Source organism: Solanum lycopersicum, chromosome 6 (assembly GCF_036512215.1).
Source record: "Solanum lycopersicum chromosome 6, SLM_r2.1".
NCBI classification, from domain to species: domain Eukaryota; kingdom Viridiplantae; phylum Streptophyta; class Magnoliopsida; order Solanales; family Solanaceae; genus Solanum; species Solanum lycopersicum.
The window spans coordinates 50680023-50701224 of NC_090805.1; the positions used below are offsets into that span (position 1 = coordinate 50680023).

Consider the following 21202-nt stretch of genomic DNA (forward strand, 5'->3'; position numbering starts at 1 on the left):
ATATATCCCGATCAAAACTTTATTATATATAATACTAAAATTTATGTGACCTTCTCTTTTTCGAGGTTCGAGTTAAATTAATTTTCGTAAAAATAAAAATCAGTCAGAATATTAGTGATAATACATAAAAATAATGCTAATTATACAGGACTTACTTTCTTTTTTTTCTAAATTGAAATTTTTTATTTATTATAGTCAAGTCAAATGAAATTCATAGAAAATTGTATTATTTTTTGTGTCAAATAATATTGATAACATAAAATTTAAAAATAATTTAAATATTATACTTTAATTTATAAATTTGACTCTACTATAACCCCCACTTTAAACAAATTCCCTTTTATGGAAAAATCCTAAAATACAAAGAAAGAGAATCTGGAACTCTTCTTCCTCGATTTATTCCTATGAATAATTAGTTAGGAGAATATTATTTTTCCTTTATTGGATAGGATAAATAACAAAATAAATGTTTTAGTATTTATAATTTTACTTTAAGTAGACGTTTGAATATATATTTGACTAATACTTGAAAAAGAAAAAGTAAAAGTATTCTTTAAGTTAAGAAAATGATTTTTGAGAATTGAAATTGTATTTAAACATGCATTTGAAAAAACAGTCTCCGAGTCAAAACGAAAAGTCCATTTCAATATATAATCAAACATTGTTTTAAAATATTAAAAAAGTTATTATATTACACGTCTATATAAAATATAAAAAAAAAATTATATAATTTTAATTTATATAATATCGATTTCAACGAGTTAAGAATTTGAGTCATAATGTTGTTCGTAGTGTTTCACATTTGTGAAATCGAGATGAGTCAAAATTATTTAATTTCATTGGTAAACATTAATTATTTTTTCTTCTTCTAAAAGAAACATGAATTTCAAAATTCAAAATTTTGGTTTGGACCATATTGGTATTTAGACTTAGAACTTTAATCATTTTTCACATGTATTTCATTTTAGCATTAATTAATATATTCGTGTACTATGATTTAATTAACAATTTGAGAGAGGATAAAATTGCTTATTCACTTTAATCATTTGTCACATGCATCTCATTTTAACATTAATATAATATCCTCGTACTATAAGGATAACTAGGTTGGTACATAGATAGTATTTAATAAAAAAGGTCACAAATTAATTTTTTTTTTACTCACGTTTTTTCAGTTTAATTTATCACGTTGAATTTGCTTTGCATAAAAATTATTACAAATGAGTCAATTTATTTAGTGCATGCACATCCAAAAAAATAAGTATAACGAATTTCAACGATAATTTTTGAAAAAAATTCATTAAAATTAATTAATTATCGCTTAAATAATAGAAAAACAAATGATTTTTATTACCTAAGTGTGTAACATTGCAAATAAAAAGATGAAGCATGTGTGACATATCAAGTGCCACCATGTGAATACCAACATGCTTGTCGTAAGTAGCAACATAAGTTTTGAGTCGATTTGTCTTTTATTTATCGATAGTGAAAAAAATATAGATTTATATAATTTTAATTTATACGGTAAGCGTTAAAAAATATTAATTTTATTAAAAAACTGAATTTTAAGTTAATTTGTCGTTTACTTATCAATAATGTAAAATGTATATTTACACATTTATACTGTAAACGTTAAAAATATGAATTCTGAGTTAATTTTTTAGTTTACTTATCGATAGTGTAAAAAGTATATTTACTTCATTTATACCGCATATGTTAAAAAAATTATTAATTTTATTAAAAATATGAGTTTTGAGTCAATTTTTATCATTTACTTATCGATAGTGTAAAAAGTATATTTAAATTATTTATACGATAGATATTTAAAAAATTATTAATTTTATTAAAAAAAACATGAGTTTTGAGTCAATTTTATTGTTTACTTATCGATAGTGTAAAAAGTATATTTACATCATTTATATAGTAAACGTTAAAAAAATTATTAATCCACATTTAACGTTTACAAAAGAATCTGCAATATTGTTTTGTGCAAAGCTTATAGTTCACACCTTCACTTAAATAAGCAATACTTTTTACTATAACATATGTTTTATGAATTGATAATCACGTGCAATGCACGTGTCGAAAAATTAGTTTTACTAAAAACATGAGTTTTGAGCCAATTTTGTCGTTTACTTATCGATAGTGTGAAAAGCATATTTACATTATTTATACGGTAAACGTTAAAAACATTATTAATTTTACTAAAAACATGAGTTTTGAGTCAATTTTGTCGTTAACTTATTGATAGTGTAAGAAATATATTTACATTACTTATATGGTAAACGTAAAAAAAATTATCAATTTTACTAAAAACATGAGTTTTAAGTCAATTTTGTCGTTTACTTATCGATAGTGTAAAAAATATATATACATCATTCATAATATGGACGTTAAAAAATTTATTAATTTTATTAAAAACAAGAGTTTTGAGTCAGTTTTGTCGTTTACTTATTGATAGTGTAAAAAAGTATATTTACATCATTTATACATAGTAAACTTTACAAAAATTATTAATCCATATTTAACATTCATAAAAGTATCTACAATATTATTTTGTGCAAAGGTTATTGTTCACATCTTTGCTTAAATAAGCAATGCTATTTACTATAACATATATTTTCTAAATTAGTAATCACGTGCAATACACATGTCAAAAAACTAATTTTATTAAAATCATGAGTTTTGAGTCAGTTTTGTCATTCACTTATCAAAAGTGTAAAAAGTATATTTACATCATTTATACGGTAAACGTTAAAAAAATTATTAATTTTACTAATATGAGTTCTGAATCAATTTTGTCGTTTACTTATTGATAGTGTAAGAAGTATATTTACATCATTTATGTGGTAAACGTTAAAAAAAATATTATTTTACTAAAAAAATGAGTTTTAAGTCAATTTATCATTTATTTTATCGATAGTGTAAAAAGTGTATCTACATTATTTATAAATCGTTAAAAAATTATTAATTTTATTAAGAACATAAGTTTTGAGTCAATTTGTCGTTTATATATCAATAATGTAAAAAATATATTTACATCATTTATAGTGTAAACATTAAGAAAATTATTAATCCACATTTAACATTTATAAAAAAAATTGAAATATTATTTTGTGCAAAGCTTATTGTTAACATCTTCGTTTAAATAAGCAATACTACTTACTATAACATATGTATTCTGAATTGATACTAACGTGCAACGCACATGTAAAAAATAGTTTTATTAAAAACATGAGTTTGAGTCACTTTTGTCGTTTACTAATTGATAGTTTAAAAAGTATATTTACATTAATTATAAAAAAAATTATTAATTTTACTAAAAATATGAGTTTTAAGTCAATTTTGTGGTTTACTCATTGATAGTGCAAGAAATATATTTACGGTAAACATTAAAAAAATTATTAATTTTACTAAAAACACGAGTTTTAAGCCAATTTTGTCGTTTACTTATCTATAATATAAAAAAATATACTTACATCATTTATACTGTAAACGTTAAAAAGATTAATAATTTTACCAAAAACATGAGTTTTCAATTATTATTTTTCGTTTACTTATGTAAAAAATATAATTACATCACTTATACGGTAAACATTAAAAGAATTTATTGAATGTTATTAAAAGTCTCGTGACAAAAAAGCTTATCTTTTTTTCACATATACAATGACACAGAGATATAGTTTCCTACACGTTTAAGGAAAAGCCAAACTTATACAGAGTATTATTTTCGTCGTTTCATAATTCCGTTACGTAGTGAGTCACACAAGTTTTAAGGATTATACGTCATCTTTATAGATGTTCATGAATCGGTTTGAGTCCATTGTTGATTAAATACTATTAACGTAATTTTACTCGATGTAACAAGCCACCTGTCACAAAAATATATCCATGCTTCTAATAAAATTATATCCACAAAATATTTTCAAATGACCTGATAATGTAAAAAAAAAAAAAAAAATTTATAAAGTTTAAATAGCGTAGACCACAAATTTATTGGGTCACGATTAAAGCGTGTAAACTTTCTATGACATGACGGTATACGAAATAATTCTGTTTGTTTAGATAATGTCTTTTTACGTAATTCAACAAAGTGACAAATCCTTTTAAGTATGAAAAGGATTAGTAAAGGAATCTTGAAAAATTGCAAAGGGACCATATCATAAGTTGTTTAATAAATCTTTTCTCGAACTAACTTACATTCAGATTAATTTTTTCGAATCAACCTAGATTCATCTCGATTAATTTTATGAGTTATATTCAACTACGACATTTTGAATGTTCTTATTCATTATTATTAAGCCATAATGAAGGAAGAAAGCAATTTCATCCCCTTTCCCCAAAATAAATTTGATATCCCAACGTCCACTAATATAAAAGTAAACACTAATTTATATGTTAATTCTGAAAAAAGAATGGAGTTGATTTCTCCATCACTCAACTGGTAATAGTAGTTATTATCTTAGAATATCATTTTCTCGGTTGAAAAAAATTAGAATCAACAGAAGTATTAGTTGAATGACTATCCTAGAAATCAACCTAAAAAGAACAGCTGAGAAACCACTTCCACAACCCCATAACCTTCTATTTTTAACAAGTATTCTGTAACTTTTGATAAGCATTACTAAGAAAAAAGAATGTATTTCCAACTTTTGTATCACAATCAGTGTGGTCTAAACTAAAAAGGGAGCGCCAAGTGCAGTAAACTCCCGCAGTTAATTTAACTACAACTTCCGCTTTTAAGGTAACAGTCCGAAAGGATACTTATTCCTTCTTGCCTCGAGCAATATCAACAAGATATCTATTCAAATGCTGACCAAAAATCTTGGTAGAGAATGACTCAGCAACGTGTTGACGAGCGTCTTGCCCCATTTTTTCAGACATGTGAGGATCCTGAATAAAATTAGACATTGCTGAAGCAAACTCTCGTGGGCTAGGGTCACAGAGGAAGCCCGTCACGCCATGTTTTACTGTCTCCACTGGACCCCCACTATTGCAGGCAATAACAGGTTTATAGGCTGCCATTGCTTCCAAAGGAACAATACCAAAATGCTCATCCTACTCATTCAAAAAAGGAATGAAAATGTAATCCTACTTTCAAGGTGAAAATAATATGGGAAAAAATATAGATGGTCCTTCTAACAGCATACTCCAAGGTAAGACGAACATTCCTCCAACAAATCACTCTCAAGAATAAATGTTTCTTTTCCTCATTGAAGAGATAGTAGAATCATGACATACCTTTGGTGTATAAAGAACACATAGGCATTGGCCAAGGAGTGCATTTCTCTCAGCAGTAGAGCAAGATGTGATGAATCTGACACGCTGAGAAACACCTTCCCTTTCTGCCAACTTTTTCAGTTCTTCTAGATACTCGACATTCTCTCTAAGGCGATTATCAAAGCCTCCTGAAATAAAAGCAGGAAGAACTCTATTAGCATGCAGGAAGATTTCTTTTGAGTATATATTCAGCCACTGATGGTAGACAATAGGTATCTTGGACTCGTTTATTGAAGCATACTTCAAATTCATCTATTCAAGGTATTAAGGTAACATAAGAAAAAAAGAGGGCTTATCATCAAAGGAAGACAAGCACCGAAAAAAGTCCTATAGCTAGCTTGATTAATAACTAGTAGCATCTGATTTTTATATAGTTTCAGGGCACTAAATATCCTTATCATTTACATGAGATCAGACAGGTTCATATATCTTATTGGCTCTCGATAAACTCCGCAAAACCTCTAACAGAATATCAGAAACTTCTGCATTAAAAACAGCAAGATAAATAATGCAAATCAACCATACAATATGAATACCAACAGCAAATAAAAGAGATGACAGAAGCAAAGCAGAGAACAAGAAAATGTTGGTGGATAATGCAGCATACATTGAACTTGAAGAACTGAAGAAACTTGCCTGCAACAGTCAAGGAAACATCATTCATGTTAACTCCTTGATGATCATGGACTTGATGGGCGTGAACCATGGCAAAGGCAGATATTGCCAATTCTATGTTCTTTTTTCTCTCAAATCGATTGATGGATAGAAATTTCAGCCTAAAACAAATGAACAACTGAAGTTATCACTGTATTGCTCGAATTTTATCAGATGCCCCTCCAAGAGACAAATGAATAACTGAAATGATACTACCATCTAATATATTAGTTGTGTTTCTTTGAGCTCTATGGAGTAACTTTCTCTCCACCTCCCTACTATCCCTCCCCTCCTCACTCCTTTTTAAGAGCACATGGAAGGGCAGGAACTCCAGGGCAGATGCATTTGAAAATTAAAGATCAAATATTGAAAACTGTTGTGTTATTGCAATCAGACCTCGAACTATAAGGTACCAAGAGATGGAAAGGTGTCTCTTACTTGATGGCATCAGGTTTCTCAAACTGATCAACATTGACAGCTGGATACAAAACAGCTGGTTTAATCCCACGTGCATCTAGGTTCTTGAAGGTTGATGCAAAAGTAGATGCTGTAAACCTGCTGTTAACCAGAATCAAATCTGCCATTCCTATAGTTTAACCAAGCAATCAAAGAAGAAGCAGATGTTTGAACAGATAAGAAAAAACAAGTAAAACGACGATAACAGATAAACAAACACCACGGACAGAAGGCAGACTGTCAACAAAAACCTGTTGTTATTTCTTCTATGAAGTCAATAGGTTTCCGATATATCCTCCTAAGAATAGTTGTACGTTGCGCCAGCAAAAGATCTGGAAAATGGCAATAGAATACAACCTGCATGAGGTATAAACTTCATATATCTCAATGATCATATCATAGCAGTTGATTTCATCAAATCCATCAAAATACCTTAGCAGACTTCTTTAACTTCAATATCGGAACAACAACAGAGACTTGATCTGCTAGAATTATATCAAATGAAGGCCACATAAACAACAAGCAGAGAGCAACAAACATGCACCGCAAGTAAGCACATACTGCATGAAGCCGATAAAAGATATGTCGAGGAAGAAAAGCACCATAAACTGTAATATCAAACACACCTGTAAAGTGGTATTCCCATCAGTAAGGGCACAAATGGATGTTTGTTTACCATATGACTAGAGTATAGAAAGTAAGATTTCTAACCAGACAGAGTCTCCTCAAAACATCGATTTTTATCATGATGTGAAGTAAAAATGTGAACTTTATGCCCTAAAGAAGCAAGTTCCATAGCAGCATCAACAATTAGCCTTTCAGCTCCACCTAAACATGATAAAATATGCTTCAATTAACCAATAGATCTGCTCATTGATGCAAATAATTATTATACCCAATCTTTTTTGAAATTTATGATCTTCCACCAATAACTCATTTTGATCAAGAATTCAACAAATTGAAATGATAAACAGATCTACGAAAGAAATATAATTATGTGTAGATAATAATTTACCGATTCCGAGATCGGGATGGATTATCGCAATATTCATCTTCGAGCTCCCTTTTTTCTCCATTGTTGTTTATGAGAAAAAGCGGGTGCAGGGGAAAATAGAGATAACAAACGGGTCGGGTCAAAAGCCGGAGATTGTTGAAGGAGAAGAGGTGGCGGATAAAGTCATCCGACTGCTTTACTTCGCCGGCGCTGGATGCAAAGTTACACTTTTAGTCCGTCGTAATTTTTTTAAAAAAATAATATAATTTATAATATTCTCCTTATACAATTTGAGAAAATATTCTTTATTTTCTGAAAATTTTTGTTTCAATAAATAATGCCATGTAAATTAAATTAAAATGAAAGGAATGTTTTTTCTTTGTTGTTGTCGTTGGGTTGTTTTCTAGTAGGGTGCACACGTTAAATATGCTTAAATAAAATCAAAAGGGTTATTTAAATGGTAAATATTTTTCATTTTAATTTTAAATTATGAATTTAAATCACTAAATAAGCAAAAGGGAGCTCCTAGGAGAGAGTAAATACACAAAAAAGAAAGTGAATATGAAATGTTGAGTGAGAATTAAGAGATAGATTATTACTCCTTCTATCCAAGCTACCCAATTAGATATCATATACTATAAATCAGAATAATTAGTAATTAAAATATGATAAAAGCATATAAAAAAATTGTTATACAAAAGAATATTTAATTAATTATTGAAATTTGTAAGCAGTAGTAGAAATGTAGCAATTTTATGTAATCACCTTAAATAAGGGGAAAGGGGAAGAGAAAATTTACATCATACTCTCATATATGGGAAGGGACGAGAACTAGAATAATTAAAGACTTCAGCAAAATATAATCAATTCGAATTCAACATCGTCATAATGAACATAAACTAATCCAAGAAAGAAATAATGTGATTAGCTGCTGAGGAACATAATACTGAACTAGGTAAATTTGTATAGTATATAAGTGTGTCTAACTAGTACAAGGCTCGATAACAAAAATGCTAAGTTGCGACAGCTATTCTTATACTTCAAATCTACTAACTGCAGTGCAAAATAGAAAGCTATATTCTTTTCAAATGTTGTAAGTTGTAACACATTGTATGACGTATGGAAAACTTTGCAGACACATATCTTCATTGCTGAAAATGTCTGCCTATACTCTGATCAAACGGCTAGCCAATAGCCAACCGTTAGAAGCTTTATACGTGCTGATCCTTGCTAGAATTCCAGCTAGGGGCCTGAGCAACAACACTATCTGGTAAATTGCCAGAGCCTTTTTCAACATTTATTAGAGGATCGGTTTCACTTTCGTTTACCTTCAACCACAGAAACAGAGAGAATTAGTAAATCTATGTTCTAAATGCACAAAGGAAAGATGATAATAAAACACAACCCCACCAGCTTCTGGAACTGTGACATTCGGTATAAGCACTAGAAGAGTAGTGGTTTAAAATGAAGGGAGCATAAGGTTTTAGAGTTTACTTCTCTTCCAGATCTGCCTCTCCCATGACCCATGCCACTAACTAATTAAACCATTTTGCAAGTTTCCTTTTCTTTTCGTCTAGAAGTGCAGTGTAATGAGGTGACAAACAATGAGGTAGTAAAGGGAGCACAAGGATTTAATGACAACTTTCTTCTAGATCTGCTCCTCTAACGAGTTATGCCACTAACTAAACCATTTCAGAAGAAATATTGCAAATCTAGTACTAGTGTAATGAGCTTGAATGAAGGGAGGTAGTCTTGGCCACTATTGAACATCGTTAACAATCATCTTGCAAATCAAGATACTGCACAAGTTGGTGTATGATAATATAAAATACCTTTTTTGTCTAGAACAATGTGGAACACAAAAAAACAAAGGTGTAATACCTGAGACAGAAGTGAGGTAGCGTCTATAGACTTCTGCTGGCTCTCAATGGAACAACAATATGAATAGAGTATCATCCCAAGCATAGCAATGACGATACCCAGAATGTTTCGCCAGCTGAAGGGATCACGAAGTAGAACATACCCAAAGGCCAAAACAAGACATGTTTTTAGATGCCCAAGGACCTGATAGGTGACTGGAGAAGTCTTGCCAATTACCAAAAAAGTACTGAAGTTCACAGAGACGGATATAAGGCAGGATAGAACAATAAAGGCCTGCCATCAACACCTTAAAGTTAACAAATAGTGCTAAATGCTCATATCTAGCTTAAAATTGAAAATGATTTTGTAACTTACCACCACATTTTGTGTGTAGTTGAAAGCAAATACATTCTGATTTGTCAAAAGCCCATCTAAAAATGGTCCTACTACAAACAAAGTAATTGATTGATAAGGACAAGACTGATACAGGAGCTGGGTTGAAGAAACCTTGAACTTCTTCTGGATGGTATTCGTCATCTAAGAAGATGGGTTAAGATATCCAAACAAGAGAAGATATAATGTAATAGCTGTGAACTATAGGTCCAACATCATTTTCTAACACATACAAAACAACTTCCAAAAAGATTTGAAGTCTTATTTGCCACAAAATAAGGTTGCTAAACTGGGGATTTATGAAGTAAGCAGAGCCAGTAAGGGAAAGAACTTAAAAAAATTGATTGACCATACAGCAAAGGATACAATCTGCGCGATACAAGTGGTGACAATTGCAAACATAGATAAAACAGAACCCAGTAAATTGAGCTGCAAATCAGTTACTGTTGCAATTCCAACCCCAAAGAGAAGAACGGTAAGTGCAAGCTGGATATTCCTACTGCAAGTCATAGTTGAGACAGGAATCAAATTGTTACTAAAAATGTACAACTAAAAGGATAATTCCATAAATGCTCAAGCAAAAGAGTAAATGAATGCAGAATGTAATTTAGATAAAAGTATCAATTTATAGGGCAATAGCATCACTCCAGACCAAGAGATACATAGAGGTTGCTTGGGTCAAAATTGTGGAGCCAAAGAAGCTCTTTTTGTGCACAGAGATACTTCACTTGAGTAAAAATTTCTCTTCATGTGCACTCACCTTTCAGATAGTTCCCTCACTTACTGCTCCATTACTATTACATTTATCTGATAATCCACCAGTCACTTGCAACCTTAAAATTGTGTCTAGCTCAGCCTTAAATAAGTAGTCAACAGTTGAATTAAACAAGAAAGACTTAACTTGAAAAAGAGTTCCATCCATGTTGACAAGGATGTTTCTGAACATTGCATAAAAATAGGACAAACTATCTAAGAGTGATAAAACCAATAAAAAAAAAATTAATAATAATAGACAATGTGGAATGGGTTTTTAAATTATCAAAGACCCCAAAATAAGCAGAGATGGCTTGGCTCCAAGAATCTTAATGATCAGTAACATTTTAAAGGAACATACATATATCAAAAGCACAACTTGTCAATAAAACTTGGTCTTCCACTATCTCATTTAACCATGTTGGCTCAACCTTTAACTATGGATGATGTGGCCATAAATCTAGTATAGAAACGATTGTATATGGGAATTATGTTATACCTCTGACATTCAACTTTCTAGATAACAAGACATAGGGTTCAGACTCTTATTGTTCCAAGAAATTACTTCTGGTTTGACGGTTCAAGCAAACCACATGTTGACAATTTTATTCTCCAATGTAATGTTCCAAGCTTAATAAAATGAGATAAGATTCCTATGTTTGATATGCTTGGAAGAGAAAATTTCTCAAAAATAGATGTTAAGTTAATGTAGTGTGATCCTCTATCTAACTAGTGTAACATAACTGATTTTTTAAGAACTTTTTGTGGAAAAAATAAAGACATCGTTACGCCGGTATGGAATTAGTCGAGGTGCGCGAAAGCTGGCCTGGACACCACGGTCATCACAAAAAAAAAGTCATTTTGAGAAAGTCAAGGTTGAGTACTTTTACCTGAATTTTTTCCTGAAGAAAAGAGTCTCCAAAAGAACTGTACAGGGGATGATTGCTAATTTTGTCATCTAAAATGCAAAAAAATGAAGAAAATCAGGAAAATAAACTGCATTTTAGATTCTAAAATCAGTTAGAAACTAAAAGGCTTGGTTTGTAGAGACAACTTAGAATTGAGTTTGTGATGAATGTTCGAGACCGATAGGGAACAAGAGAATCTCATCACATTATGTAAAGACTAAAGTAGTTTCCACAAAAGGGAAAAAGTTTGCTGCCCCTCCCCAATAAACGAAAATAGAAAAGAACCTTACAGTTCAGCTAGCTATGTATGTTGATAATTAATTTCATAATGATCATTAAGCATTTCATAATAAGATTTTTGTAGAACATCGTCATATGAATAATTTAAGGTTACAGTGGAACAAGTTGCAATTTCTAGTTTAGATCTTATAAAACCTAATACTCCAAACAAGTAATCACCAGAAAACTAATTTATGAGGAAAAGCTATCCCAGTGGATACATTGCTATACCTTGAAATATAGTTCCAGAAAAAGGGGACAGCAAATGAGAATAAAGATTAAAGGGGGAGGAAGGGGGAGGAGGGGGGGGGGGGGGAGAGAAGATCTTATCCAGATAAATCACTATTTAAGGCAGCCAGGATCCCAGGTAAAGAACATTCAAACCAGATAGTCATTAACAGCAAAAAGGAAAAGGAACAAACCTGATAAAATCCAACAGAATTGAATCCCAGGCTTAGATTAAGAAGTCCAATAGAGGACCCATTCAGTATTCCAAAGCCCATAACGGCTTTTGGATCAAAAGGCTTGTGCTCAAAAAATCTCATCCATCTTGCCACATGGAGCGAACAAAATGTAACTAAAAGATGCCAGCTTGTCAAAGTCGTAGCTGAGAAAAAAATTTAAGAAGTTAGAGACTCAAAGCAGAATAATATAAGAAATAAAAATTTTCTTTAATGAGGTTTTGCAGGTACCAAAATAGAAGTGTCAACAAATCAACAATCCCCTGATCCAAATTGGATCATCCTTTTCCCAACTCTCTATTTCCTTATCCTTTTTTTTATAACCAAAAAAAAAGTGTCAACTGACAACCAAAATTTATTTTAGATGCGAATGCGCAATATCTAGAAGTATTCCATTATGTTCTAACTTTTGTTTAACTAAATGCAAACACTGGCACATGATTTTGTGTTCTCTCGTTCTTTTTTGGTACATTTGATTCTGTGTTCTCTTCTATTACTGCTCGTATGCCATAAGCCAAATTCAACAACTGTCACATAGAGTTGTTTTACATTAAGGGAATAGAGAAAATAATTGCATAATGACTAAATAGAGCACAAACATGAGAAATAACTAAACCAAATATTTGAGCTTGTTCTGGTCCCTACTAATTACATAGGTGAACCCATTTTTCAACAGAGAATATTGACGTTTACTGAATCACATTCACCCAAACAACAACTATCTATGCCTCAATCCCAAGCTAGTTGAGGTCGGAACATTCATCCCAATCGAAGAAACGAGACAATCTTAGAAACTTAGAAACTTCCTTGCACAAGCTCTTAGTGAATCTCGTAGAACCAGGTTAAAACAATCAATGAATGAATCAACTATCCTTCAATCCAAATATTTGTTATTGGCTATATGAAATCCTCTATGTTGATTATCCTCTATTTCGATGTATCAGCTAAATCATCTTTTAAGGTAAACTAAATACTATCAATTACAAAGCAGGTGCCTAATTTCACGAAGCATGTAAGCAATTCACTTGTAAGATTAGTTATTACACTAATGAACATGAACAAAAGAAAAACAACAAAACACCATCCATTATTTGCATTACGAAAAAAGTTATCAAAACTCACCAAATGTAAAACCTAATGTGCTAATTAGCGCCTTATTGCAAATTACAATGGACACAGAAGACACCACCGACAAAGTCAGTGCTCCAATGGTCCCCAGCTGAAACCTCTGGCTTTCTGTCATTTTCACTCCTTCTCCAATTCCAACTTCAAAATCTACACATCAATAAAAATTTTCATACATAAACTTAAATACAAAATCATCTCACAATTTGACAAACGAGTTTTTTTTTTTTTACCTTATCGCAATCGTGCGTCCATGAATCATACAAAACCAGCTCAGCTGAAAACAAAACGTTCAAATATATTAAAAAAACGAGATGTATTCAACGACGATATATACAGATCCAAACACGAACAACAAATTCAATAAAAATGCAGAGAAATTATAAAAAAAAATTAAGAATATGTTAATATATGAAGAAGATTACCAAAATGCAAAATCATAGATCTGATACTTCATAGAAAAACTGAATCATTTTTTCAGTGTTCATACGATTATACGAACAAGTAAAAAGGAGAGAGAAAAATGGAGGAAGAAGATGAACCTGTAAAGCTTCGGATCACGAAAATGGACAAAGTGACAAAGGCGCTAAGTGTTCGATAGAAGTTGAAGCATTATTGTTATTAGAATTAGAATGAGAGCGAAGAAAATTGCACCACTAATATTTATACCTTTTTTTAATTTAATAATTAAATTGGTGACTTCTTAACTGAATTCCTGCTAGCTTTATCCTTGCGAGACATGTGATTGTGCCAACGATTGGGGTAATATGTATTAATGAAATATTTAGAAAAATTAATTAATTATGATATGAATAGCATTTGCTAATATGTTTTATTATTAGTTTTGATAAGATATAAATTTTTAAATTTATTTTAATTAGAATTATATCTTTAAATTTTTTAACTGAATTTCAATTAGCTTTTTTTATGCGGATCATGTGATTGTGTCTGTGAAAAGATTATATCCATGAAATATTTGAGTTGCAACACGAGTTGCACTTATATGATAACCTCTTGTCTTAAGATTGTGATTTGATTTACATAAATAAATTTATTACAAATTCATTATATGTTATAATCTCAATAATATGTAAAAGTTTAAATTTATTTTAATTCAAGTTAATATATAATTCAATAAAATAAAATATTGGAAGAAGATTTAATCGGTGTATAAGGAACATTGAAGTCTAACATTCACCACAAATTATTATTTAATATTAATAATAGTTAAACAAATATAACGCTTGGAAATAAAGACTTATTACATATTAGTGATTGAATGTAGACAATTCTATTACATTAATTGAAACATTACTACATTCATGGTTTCTCTTACATTAATTAATTAAAATATCTAGAAAATGAATCCAAACATATTTCAACATTCATTGCTTCTAATATGTAAATGCATTCCAAACATAATACTTATAAAATTAGAATTTCTAGAATACAAGTCCATCTTTGAAAAAAACAAATTATAAGAATTAATAAATATTAATTTTTATTTTTAAAGGTAAATAACTCTAAACACAATAAAGTGCATTATGTAACTTTCTTATATTATGAGGGTTAGATCGTAATATTATGTCAATTTTAGAAATTATATACATAAAATATTTAACTTTATGAAGAGATTATGAATTTACATTCCATATTTTTTCCCCTATAAATTCATTTGCAAATATTCTCATAAGTATTAAAATTTGTAATACATTTTGAATTGGTTTTATCATTTAAATATCAATTGTCCACCTTTATAATTTGAATGGTAAATATGTAAGAACCGTAAAGTACAAACATGAACTACTATGAAATAAATGATAAAATATAATTATCAATAATAATAAATAAAGACCGTCCACATCAATGGAATTGCTATATAAAACGAGTCTTTCCATTGTTATCTAACAACAGATATAACCTTATACAATACAAATATAATTTAGGTGGTGATCAAAACATACATTATATTTAAACTAATAATACTTTCCCGTTTCATTTTATATGTCATTCTTTATTAAAATAGTTGGTCCATAATACTTTGTCATTTCATAAATCAATGCATAAATTATCATATTTTTTCTTTTTTATTCTTGTGAGTTATTAGCTTTGAAAATATGCATCTCACCAACTTAGAAAAGCCAAGTAAATGGTTCTTGTTTATTAGTTAAATTAATTAATCAAAATAAATTAATTTATATTTATTTATTGAAAATTTAAGTCTAAAAAAATTGATTAAGTATAAAGATAAAATTACATTATTTTTAAATTCAAGTATAAAATAAAAACATGACATATAAAATGAACTAAAGAATTACAAATAACAACCATCCAAAAGGTGTTAAAATAATATTTAAAAAGAATGAGAATATTTAAATATTCTGTTATTCTTCTACTAGTTAACTAACTGTTCGTATACAGAAAATCAAATATATTTAATTATATAAATTAAGTGTTATCATTATAATTTATTTCAATTGTAGTTTATAGAAAATATTTTTTTTATCATGATTCGATATATAATTAGGCATTTTCAATATTTAATTAGTTATTTTATATATTTTTATATAAAATATATTTATGTTTGTATAAAATGATAGAAAAATATATATATAAATATATATATTTATATTTTCGTTATATACACTTATAATTATATATATATAAATATCATTATACAAATTACCAGATGAATTTACATAAACGTAATATAAAATTAAATGTTTGTGGCGTATAAAATATTCTGTTACAAATTACGAAACAGCGTAGTCAGGACTCGACGATTCTATTTGAAATTTGAATCAAACGAAGGAGCCCTATATATAATCGTAGCATCGCCGGAGTATATTGTTCAGAGCATTTATGCAACCGGCGAAGAAACCGAGGATCACCTGGCCCGACCCGAATATTGATTTCTTAAGGAACCCTAGCAATAGCTACGAAGGATTTTGGGTTTTTAGGGTTCCAGTTCATGCTTTTACGAATGGATATCGACACTGATATTTCTCATTGGATTCTCGAATTCATCCTCCGGCAACCGCTCGACGACAGCGTTCTTAACGGCTTCATTCACGTTCTTCCACTTCCAAACGACAAGCCGAATCTAAAAAAGGCGCTGCTTATCCGAAAAATCGAATCTGAGATTTCTAACGGTTCAGTTAATGAGAAAATCCTCGATTTTCTGGAGCTGATTGAGGAACTAAATCATCAAGATGGGATTGAAGCTTCAGAGGTTATGAAAGCTGCGTATTGTGCGGTGGCAGTGGAGTGTACGGTGAAGTTTCTGAATAGTGAAGGGACAGGAGGTGATAAAGGTAAGTATTTTGACGCAGTAAGGAGGATATGGAAAAGGAAAATCAATTTAACGGAGAAAATAGAGAATGTAGGGTTTGTATCGGAAGAGTTATGGAATTGGAGGGATGAAATAGAGGCGGCTTTATGGGATGATAAGTGTTCTTACAGTGTGATAATGAAGAGTAAAGCCGTAGTTGCTGTTGAGTCGGTTAAGTTTTTTGTTAGAGAAGCTAAAGAGAGAACGGGGTCTCCTTTTCTTGATGTTGTGGCGGAAGCTTACCAGTCTGATGAGACAATGAAGACACTTTTTGGAGGGTTGAACAAAGAAGGAGCTCGCCGGGAAAATAACAGAGGTAGTGTGTTATTAAACTCTATGATAAGATCAAAATTTGGATGATAAATTTGTACCTATTATCTGCTTATTTCTCCAGTCCATGAATGATGACCAAATTCTGTATGTTGGTGTTAAATGCTGAATTATGTGTGTTTTATCTGTAGTTAATATGGGCACTCTTGATTAGATATTATAAAGGGGAGTACTTTTGACATTTCTTAGTAAGACCATTATCAGTTTATCCTTATTAAGGGGTAAAGGGTTAACTTTTGACATTTTGCTTGCTGAACTCGTATAAATCTCATGAGTTTTATGTTTAGATGATTGTTTTTCTGCTTGCAGAAGTGTCCAAAGGAACTGCATTGCGCAGGAAGAAGCATGTTGCTTTCAAACGCACCAGAGAAGGTGTCAGGATCAATGATTCTATTGAGTTAGAACTTAAGGCATCTGGTGGAGGTGGACAGGATGGTTTACCCTCTTCCGCCGAAATACAGAAAGCAGAGAAAGCACTTAAATTGAGTTCATTGGAGCTGCGTGCTATGGTAAAGGATCCTCTACCTGAGGCACTACGTTATGCTGAGACTCTGTCTCATTTGGCAAGGGATAATATGGGTCATCAGCCTGCTGGGAATCGCAGTGACAGAGCCCCTCCTCCAATGTACTCCAGTAGCAGATTGTTTCAAGCTAGTGGGGACAAATGTGAGGCGCAGCATAATTTTCATCAAAGTGCTGCATCCAAGCCAGACCAAGTGAACCAAAACACTACTGCCAATCCAATTGAGGTATATGCATCAAAAAAAAATTTTGCCTCCACCTGCTTAAAAATACACAGTCAAATGCTCTGCTTCTTGGCATGTATTGATGCACAATGCTCTTTAGTATGCTCTTGAGTGTATAGTAACTTGAAGTCTTCAATGCAAGATAGTATTTGTTTATCCTCAAAATCAAAGCTTTACTAGCCTAGTCACTAAATGATTATTTGTAACCAAATCCGCAAAACTTTTTGCCAAGTCAAGTAATGTAAATATTCTTTGTATAGTAGAGATTAGAGGGGTTAGATCAGATATTAGCTCTAGATTTGGTTTTGCCAAAGGAATATTATAGCATAAACATTAAAGCATATTATTGTTTGAAAAAAATTGTCCTAGGCACCCAAACTTTATTTGAGAAAAATATCCAAATTGAGGGAAACGAATTTGTAATTTTATGTGTGCTAATGGAAACAAACGCTGAATTGTATACAGTTGGATGATTTCCTAGACAAGTTAACTGAAGGATCACCATCACCAAGTAAAGCGAATAGGGCTACATTACCTACGCCAAAGACGGTGAGAGTTTCTCCCCTGAAGAAGTATGAATATAAAAAGATCACCACAAGGAGAAAGGTTACGAAATGGAGTTCGCTGGAAGAAGAAACTTTGAGAGCTGGTGTACAGCAGTATGAAGCATCTCTTACTTCCTCTGATTTTAAAGAAATAACGACACAAGGTTTAGTGCTCTAATTGTTTTCCTTTTTTTTTTTTGTAGGTATGGTATTGGAAACTGGAAGTTCATCTTAAACACTTATCCTAACATATTTTCAGCGAGGACAGCAGTAAGTGTTTTTTGATACTACTACTATTTATAGACTGGTCTTATATTACTCCTACTTATGAAGTCTAAACAATTTTGTGCAGGTTGACTTGAAGGACAAGTGGAGAAACTTGATATCGTAGGTATTTATTTTGAAGAAATTTCGCTCTTGTATGAGAGCCTTTTGTTTTCTTAAGCAGAGGTATGGCCTTGTATATTTTTTTGTATCATGTAAATGTCAAGCTTCCTGTGTATTTTGTTAGATACGTAAACTTCAGATGAATGTTATTGTACATCATGTCTTTGTGGAGAAAGACATATTTACTCTAGAAATAGTTGCTTTTTTAGGTCCCTTGTATGACTGATTTAAATCAGTGGATACAAATTGCAAGCTAAAGGATAGTAGTTAATGGTAAAACACAACAAAAACTGTCACCTTTTTTGGCGAGTTTCATACCTCAACCCTCTATTGTTCTATTTACCTGTCTAAACCATCATTTTTTCGCGAGTTTCTCTTAGTACCAATACACATCTTGATGCGGAATTGGCCTAATGCATTTTGTGCTTTATTATCAATGGTGTTTTAAGGGATGAGAACAATTGATAGTTAAGGTATGAAATCCGCGAAAAAGTAATAGTTCGTGTTTTCTGTTTTTAATTATTAGTTCTTTCAAATTATTTGTACATGTTTTGTGACTATCATCTATCACAAGCTTTCCTGTCGGTTGAGATCAAATATTTGGCCAATTCATCACGGAGATGCATTTTAATACAAAAAGAAGTGATGGTTTAGGCTAATAAAGAAAATAATGGATAGTTGAGATATAAAACTCGCAAAAAGGATAAAGTTTAGATGCGATCTTTAGTCATTAAATCTTTCAAATATTAATAATTGATGTTAACTTAATAACGTTAATTTGTTTCAGCTGTTGTCTGAAGTTGATTTTGAAGCAGCCAAAATCCAAAAACCTTGTAAATTTCAGCTAGTATTTTTCAAATAGGGCTATTAAAATGGTTATTATTGCATTTCGTTGAGCTGTTCACTCAATTTATCTGTGTGGTTTTTAAAAGTTAGTCTCAAATTGTCATTTTAGAAGTTAAAGACAACTTCTCTCATTTATATAAGATTACAAACACCTCCCTAAAACAAATAATGAAATTTGCACTAATAATATAAATGCCTTTAAATTGTATTTAACAACTATAGTAAATATAAGTATAATCAATACTTAATATAAATGTCGTTAAAGGCTTTAGCGATGACATTAACTCAATTATTGTTGAAAAATTTTGTGGTCGCTAATAGAAAAACCTATTACAACTACATGTCTTTTTTATTGTAGTTGATCAATCGAGTAAATATTTAATGAAGAGAGGATGTATCTTAAGAAATAAATAATAATCATAAAAGAAGCTTTCAAATAAATGTTTTCTAAAGGAACGTGTAAAAGAGAAATATGATAAATTATTTAAGACGAAAGAAATATCAATCACTTTTTTCCTTTAAAATGGTGAATTTGGCATAGGGAGATTTTTCCTCCACTTTAAACGTCTTCTCCCTACGTATTCAAGGCACTAATAAGCAGATAGAGTAGAAGAGAAGGCTCAGAACTAGGTTGACTGAAGTTGTCAACGACAAGAAGAGCGGAAAGCAAGTTAGAAACTTAACGAAGTAGATGTCATGTGCTCTATCAATCTAGTCTCAGCCACTCCAGCAAGTGAGCGAGTGAGACTGATGAAACCAAGGTACACCGAAGACAAAGCAATTCATTGCATAAATCTTCCTCTGACTCGATTTATGTGACATCATTTGACTTGACATAAAGTTTAAGGAGAACTTCTAAAAATTTGGTTTTGTCTACTATATTAATTAGAATTATGATTGATATCCTCGAGGCGCTTTTCCTTAAGAGACGGGATAAGAAAGAGAGAGAGCTCTGTCTAAAATATTCCTTGATTATTTGTGTGAGAGTGAATGTAACTATAAATCGTTTCATTAGGACAAATAAGAAATTTTAAAGTCAAATATAATTATAAAAACACAACATTCTTTTTTTACACAGACTTAAAAAATAAACATGTCACGTAAATTGAAACATAACAAATACTATTTGGAGCTAGGTGCGTATCAACGGATTTTGTCTAATTTTATATACTATTTATCAATTTTTGATTTGTGAACACACTAATGTGATTATCAAACCACTAAGATATTTATTATCTATTGTCAATTAAGTGATTTTGATCCTTAATAGTTTGATCGATAATCAACAATACAATGCTCATATAATCATGTATACAAGATATTCATAAAATAGAAATAGAAGCAACAATATGTATACAAAATAGTCATAAAATAGAAATAGCAGTAAGAATATAAATTTAAGACCGTATTATTCAAATTTGTTCTCATTGCGATAATAACATTAACTTGCATGCCTTTTGTCACAGTCAAATCTAATAAAATCTAAAATTAAAAAGAGAGGATGTCGCAATAGAAAGACTAAATTGAGTAGCCATGGTCAAAATTAATACTAAAATTTAGGAAATAAAGTTGGTATAATGTCAAAGTCATTGTTATATAATTAGGAATGAAATAGTAATTTTAATATAATCATATAGGATTATCAACCAAAATCATAAAATCGAAAACCGAACCAATAACCCACTAAATTTTTTTTTTAGAAAGAATAACCAAAACCGAGTTTTTCTCCGTCCGATTCATCGGTTAAAACCAAGTTTTGCACACCCCTATAATTAGAGCCCATAAACTTTAAATCTTGGATCCGCCATATCAGAAGATAAAATATTGGTGCAACCTAAAAAGAAGTAAATGATG

General features: G+C 30.7%; 3 protein-coding genes across 4 annotated transcripts; 1 reads left to right on the plus strand and 2 right to left on the minus strand.

The window, feature by feature from the left end:
• Nucleotides 1–4564: 4564 nt before the first annotated feature.
• On the minus strand, nt 4565–7947 carry LOC101245960 (uncharacterized). The gene is made up of 8 exons (XM_004242435.5): nt 7406–7947; nt 7102–7218; nt 6823–7016; nt 6642–6747; nt 6373–6520; nt 5917–6056; nt 5242–5408; nt 4565–5058 (listed from the first exon to the last, which is right to left on the minus strand). Exons 1-8 carry the CDS (start codon nt 7464–7466, stop codon nt 4765–4767), a joined length of 1227 nt encoding a protein of 408 aa, XP_004242483.1. The 5' UTR covers nt 7467–7947; the 3' UTR covers nt 4565–4764.
• A 274-nt stretch (nt 7948–8221) lies between these two features.
• LOC101245666 (UDP-xylose transporter 3-like) lies at nt 8222–13861 on the minus strand. Of its 2 annotated transcripts, none has more exons than XM_004242434.5 (9): nt 13706–13861; nt 13397–13440; nt 13161–13313; nt 12000–12184; nt 11281–11348; nt 10004–10136; nt 9620–9781; nt 9266–9538; nt 8222–8712 (listed from the first exon to the last, which is right to left on the minus strand). In XM_004242434.5, exons 3-9 carry the CDS (start codon nt 13279–13281, stop codon nt 8596–8598), a joined length of 1059 nt encoding a protein of 352 aa, XP_004242482.1. In that variant the 5' UTR covers nt 13282–13313; nt 13397–13440; nt 13706–13861; the 3' UTR covers nt 8222–8595. The 2 variants fall into 2 exon arrangements, with proteins under 2 accessions (XP_004242482.1, XP_069155601.1); XM_069299500.1 differs by having other exon boundaries at nt 13589–13797.
• A 1971-nt stretch (nt 13862–15832) lies between these two features.
• LOC101245372 (uncharacterized) lies at nt 15833–18696 on the plus strand. Its single transcript, XM_004242433.5, has 5 exons — nt 15833–16810; nt 17134–17573; nt 18036–18229; nt 18319–18385; nt 18468–18696. The coding sequence occupies exons 1-5, from the start codon at nt 16135–16137 to the stop codon at nt 18504–18506; spliced, it is 1416 nt and encodes a 471-aa protein (XP_004242481.1). The 5' UTR covers nt 15833–16134; the 3' UTR covers nt 18507–18696.
• Nucleotides 18697–21202: the final 2506 nt, after the last annotated feature.

Excerpts from the sequence above, each read along its gene's own strand:
- LOC101245960 (XM_004242435.5), bottom strand. The coding sequence starts at position 7,466 with ATGGAGAAAAAAGGGAGCTCGAAGATGAATATTGCGATAATCCATCCC. Across the intron at positions 6,748-6,822 it reads AGTTAAAGAAGTCTGCTAAG|GTTGTATTCTATTGCCATTT; the intron begins GTATTTTGATGG and ends TACCTCATGCAG. Across the intron at positions 6,057-6,372 it reads GAGAAACCTGATGCCATCAA|GCTGAAATTTCTATCCATCA; the intron begins GTAAGAGACACC and ends CATTTGTTTTAG.
- LOC101245372 (XM_004242433.5), top strand. The coding sequence starts at position 16,135 with ATGCTTTTACGAATGGATATCGACACTGATATTTCTCATTGGATTCTC. Across the intron at positions 18,230-18,318 it reads TTGAGAGCTGGTGTACAGCA|GTATGGTATTGGAAACTGGA; the intron begins GTATGAAGCATC and ends TTTTTTTTGTAG. Across the intron at positions 18,386-18,467 it reads TATTTTCAGCGAGGACAGCA|GTTGACTTGAAGGACAAGTG; the intron begins GTAAGTGTTTTT and ends AATTTTGTGCAG.
- LOC101245666 (XM_004242434.5), bottom strand. The coding sequence starts at position 13,281 with ATGACAGAAAGCCAGAGGTTTCAGCTGGGGACCATTGGAGCACTGACT. Across the intron at positions 9,782-10,003 it reads CCACTTGTATCGCGCAGATT|ATGACGAATACCATCCAGAA; the intron begins GTATCCTTTGCT and ends CCATCTTCTTAG. Across the intron at positions 9,539-9,619 it reads ACTACACACAAAATGTGGTG|GCCTTTATTGTTCTATCCTG; the intron begins GTAAGTTACAAA and ends TGTTGATGGCAG.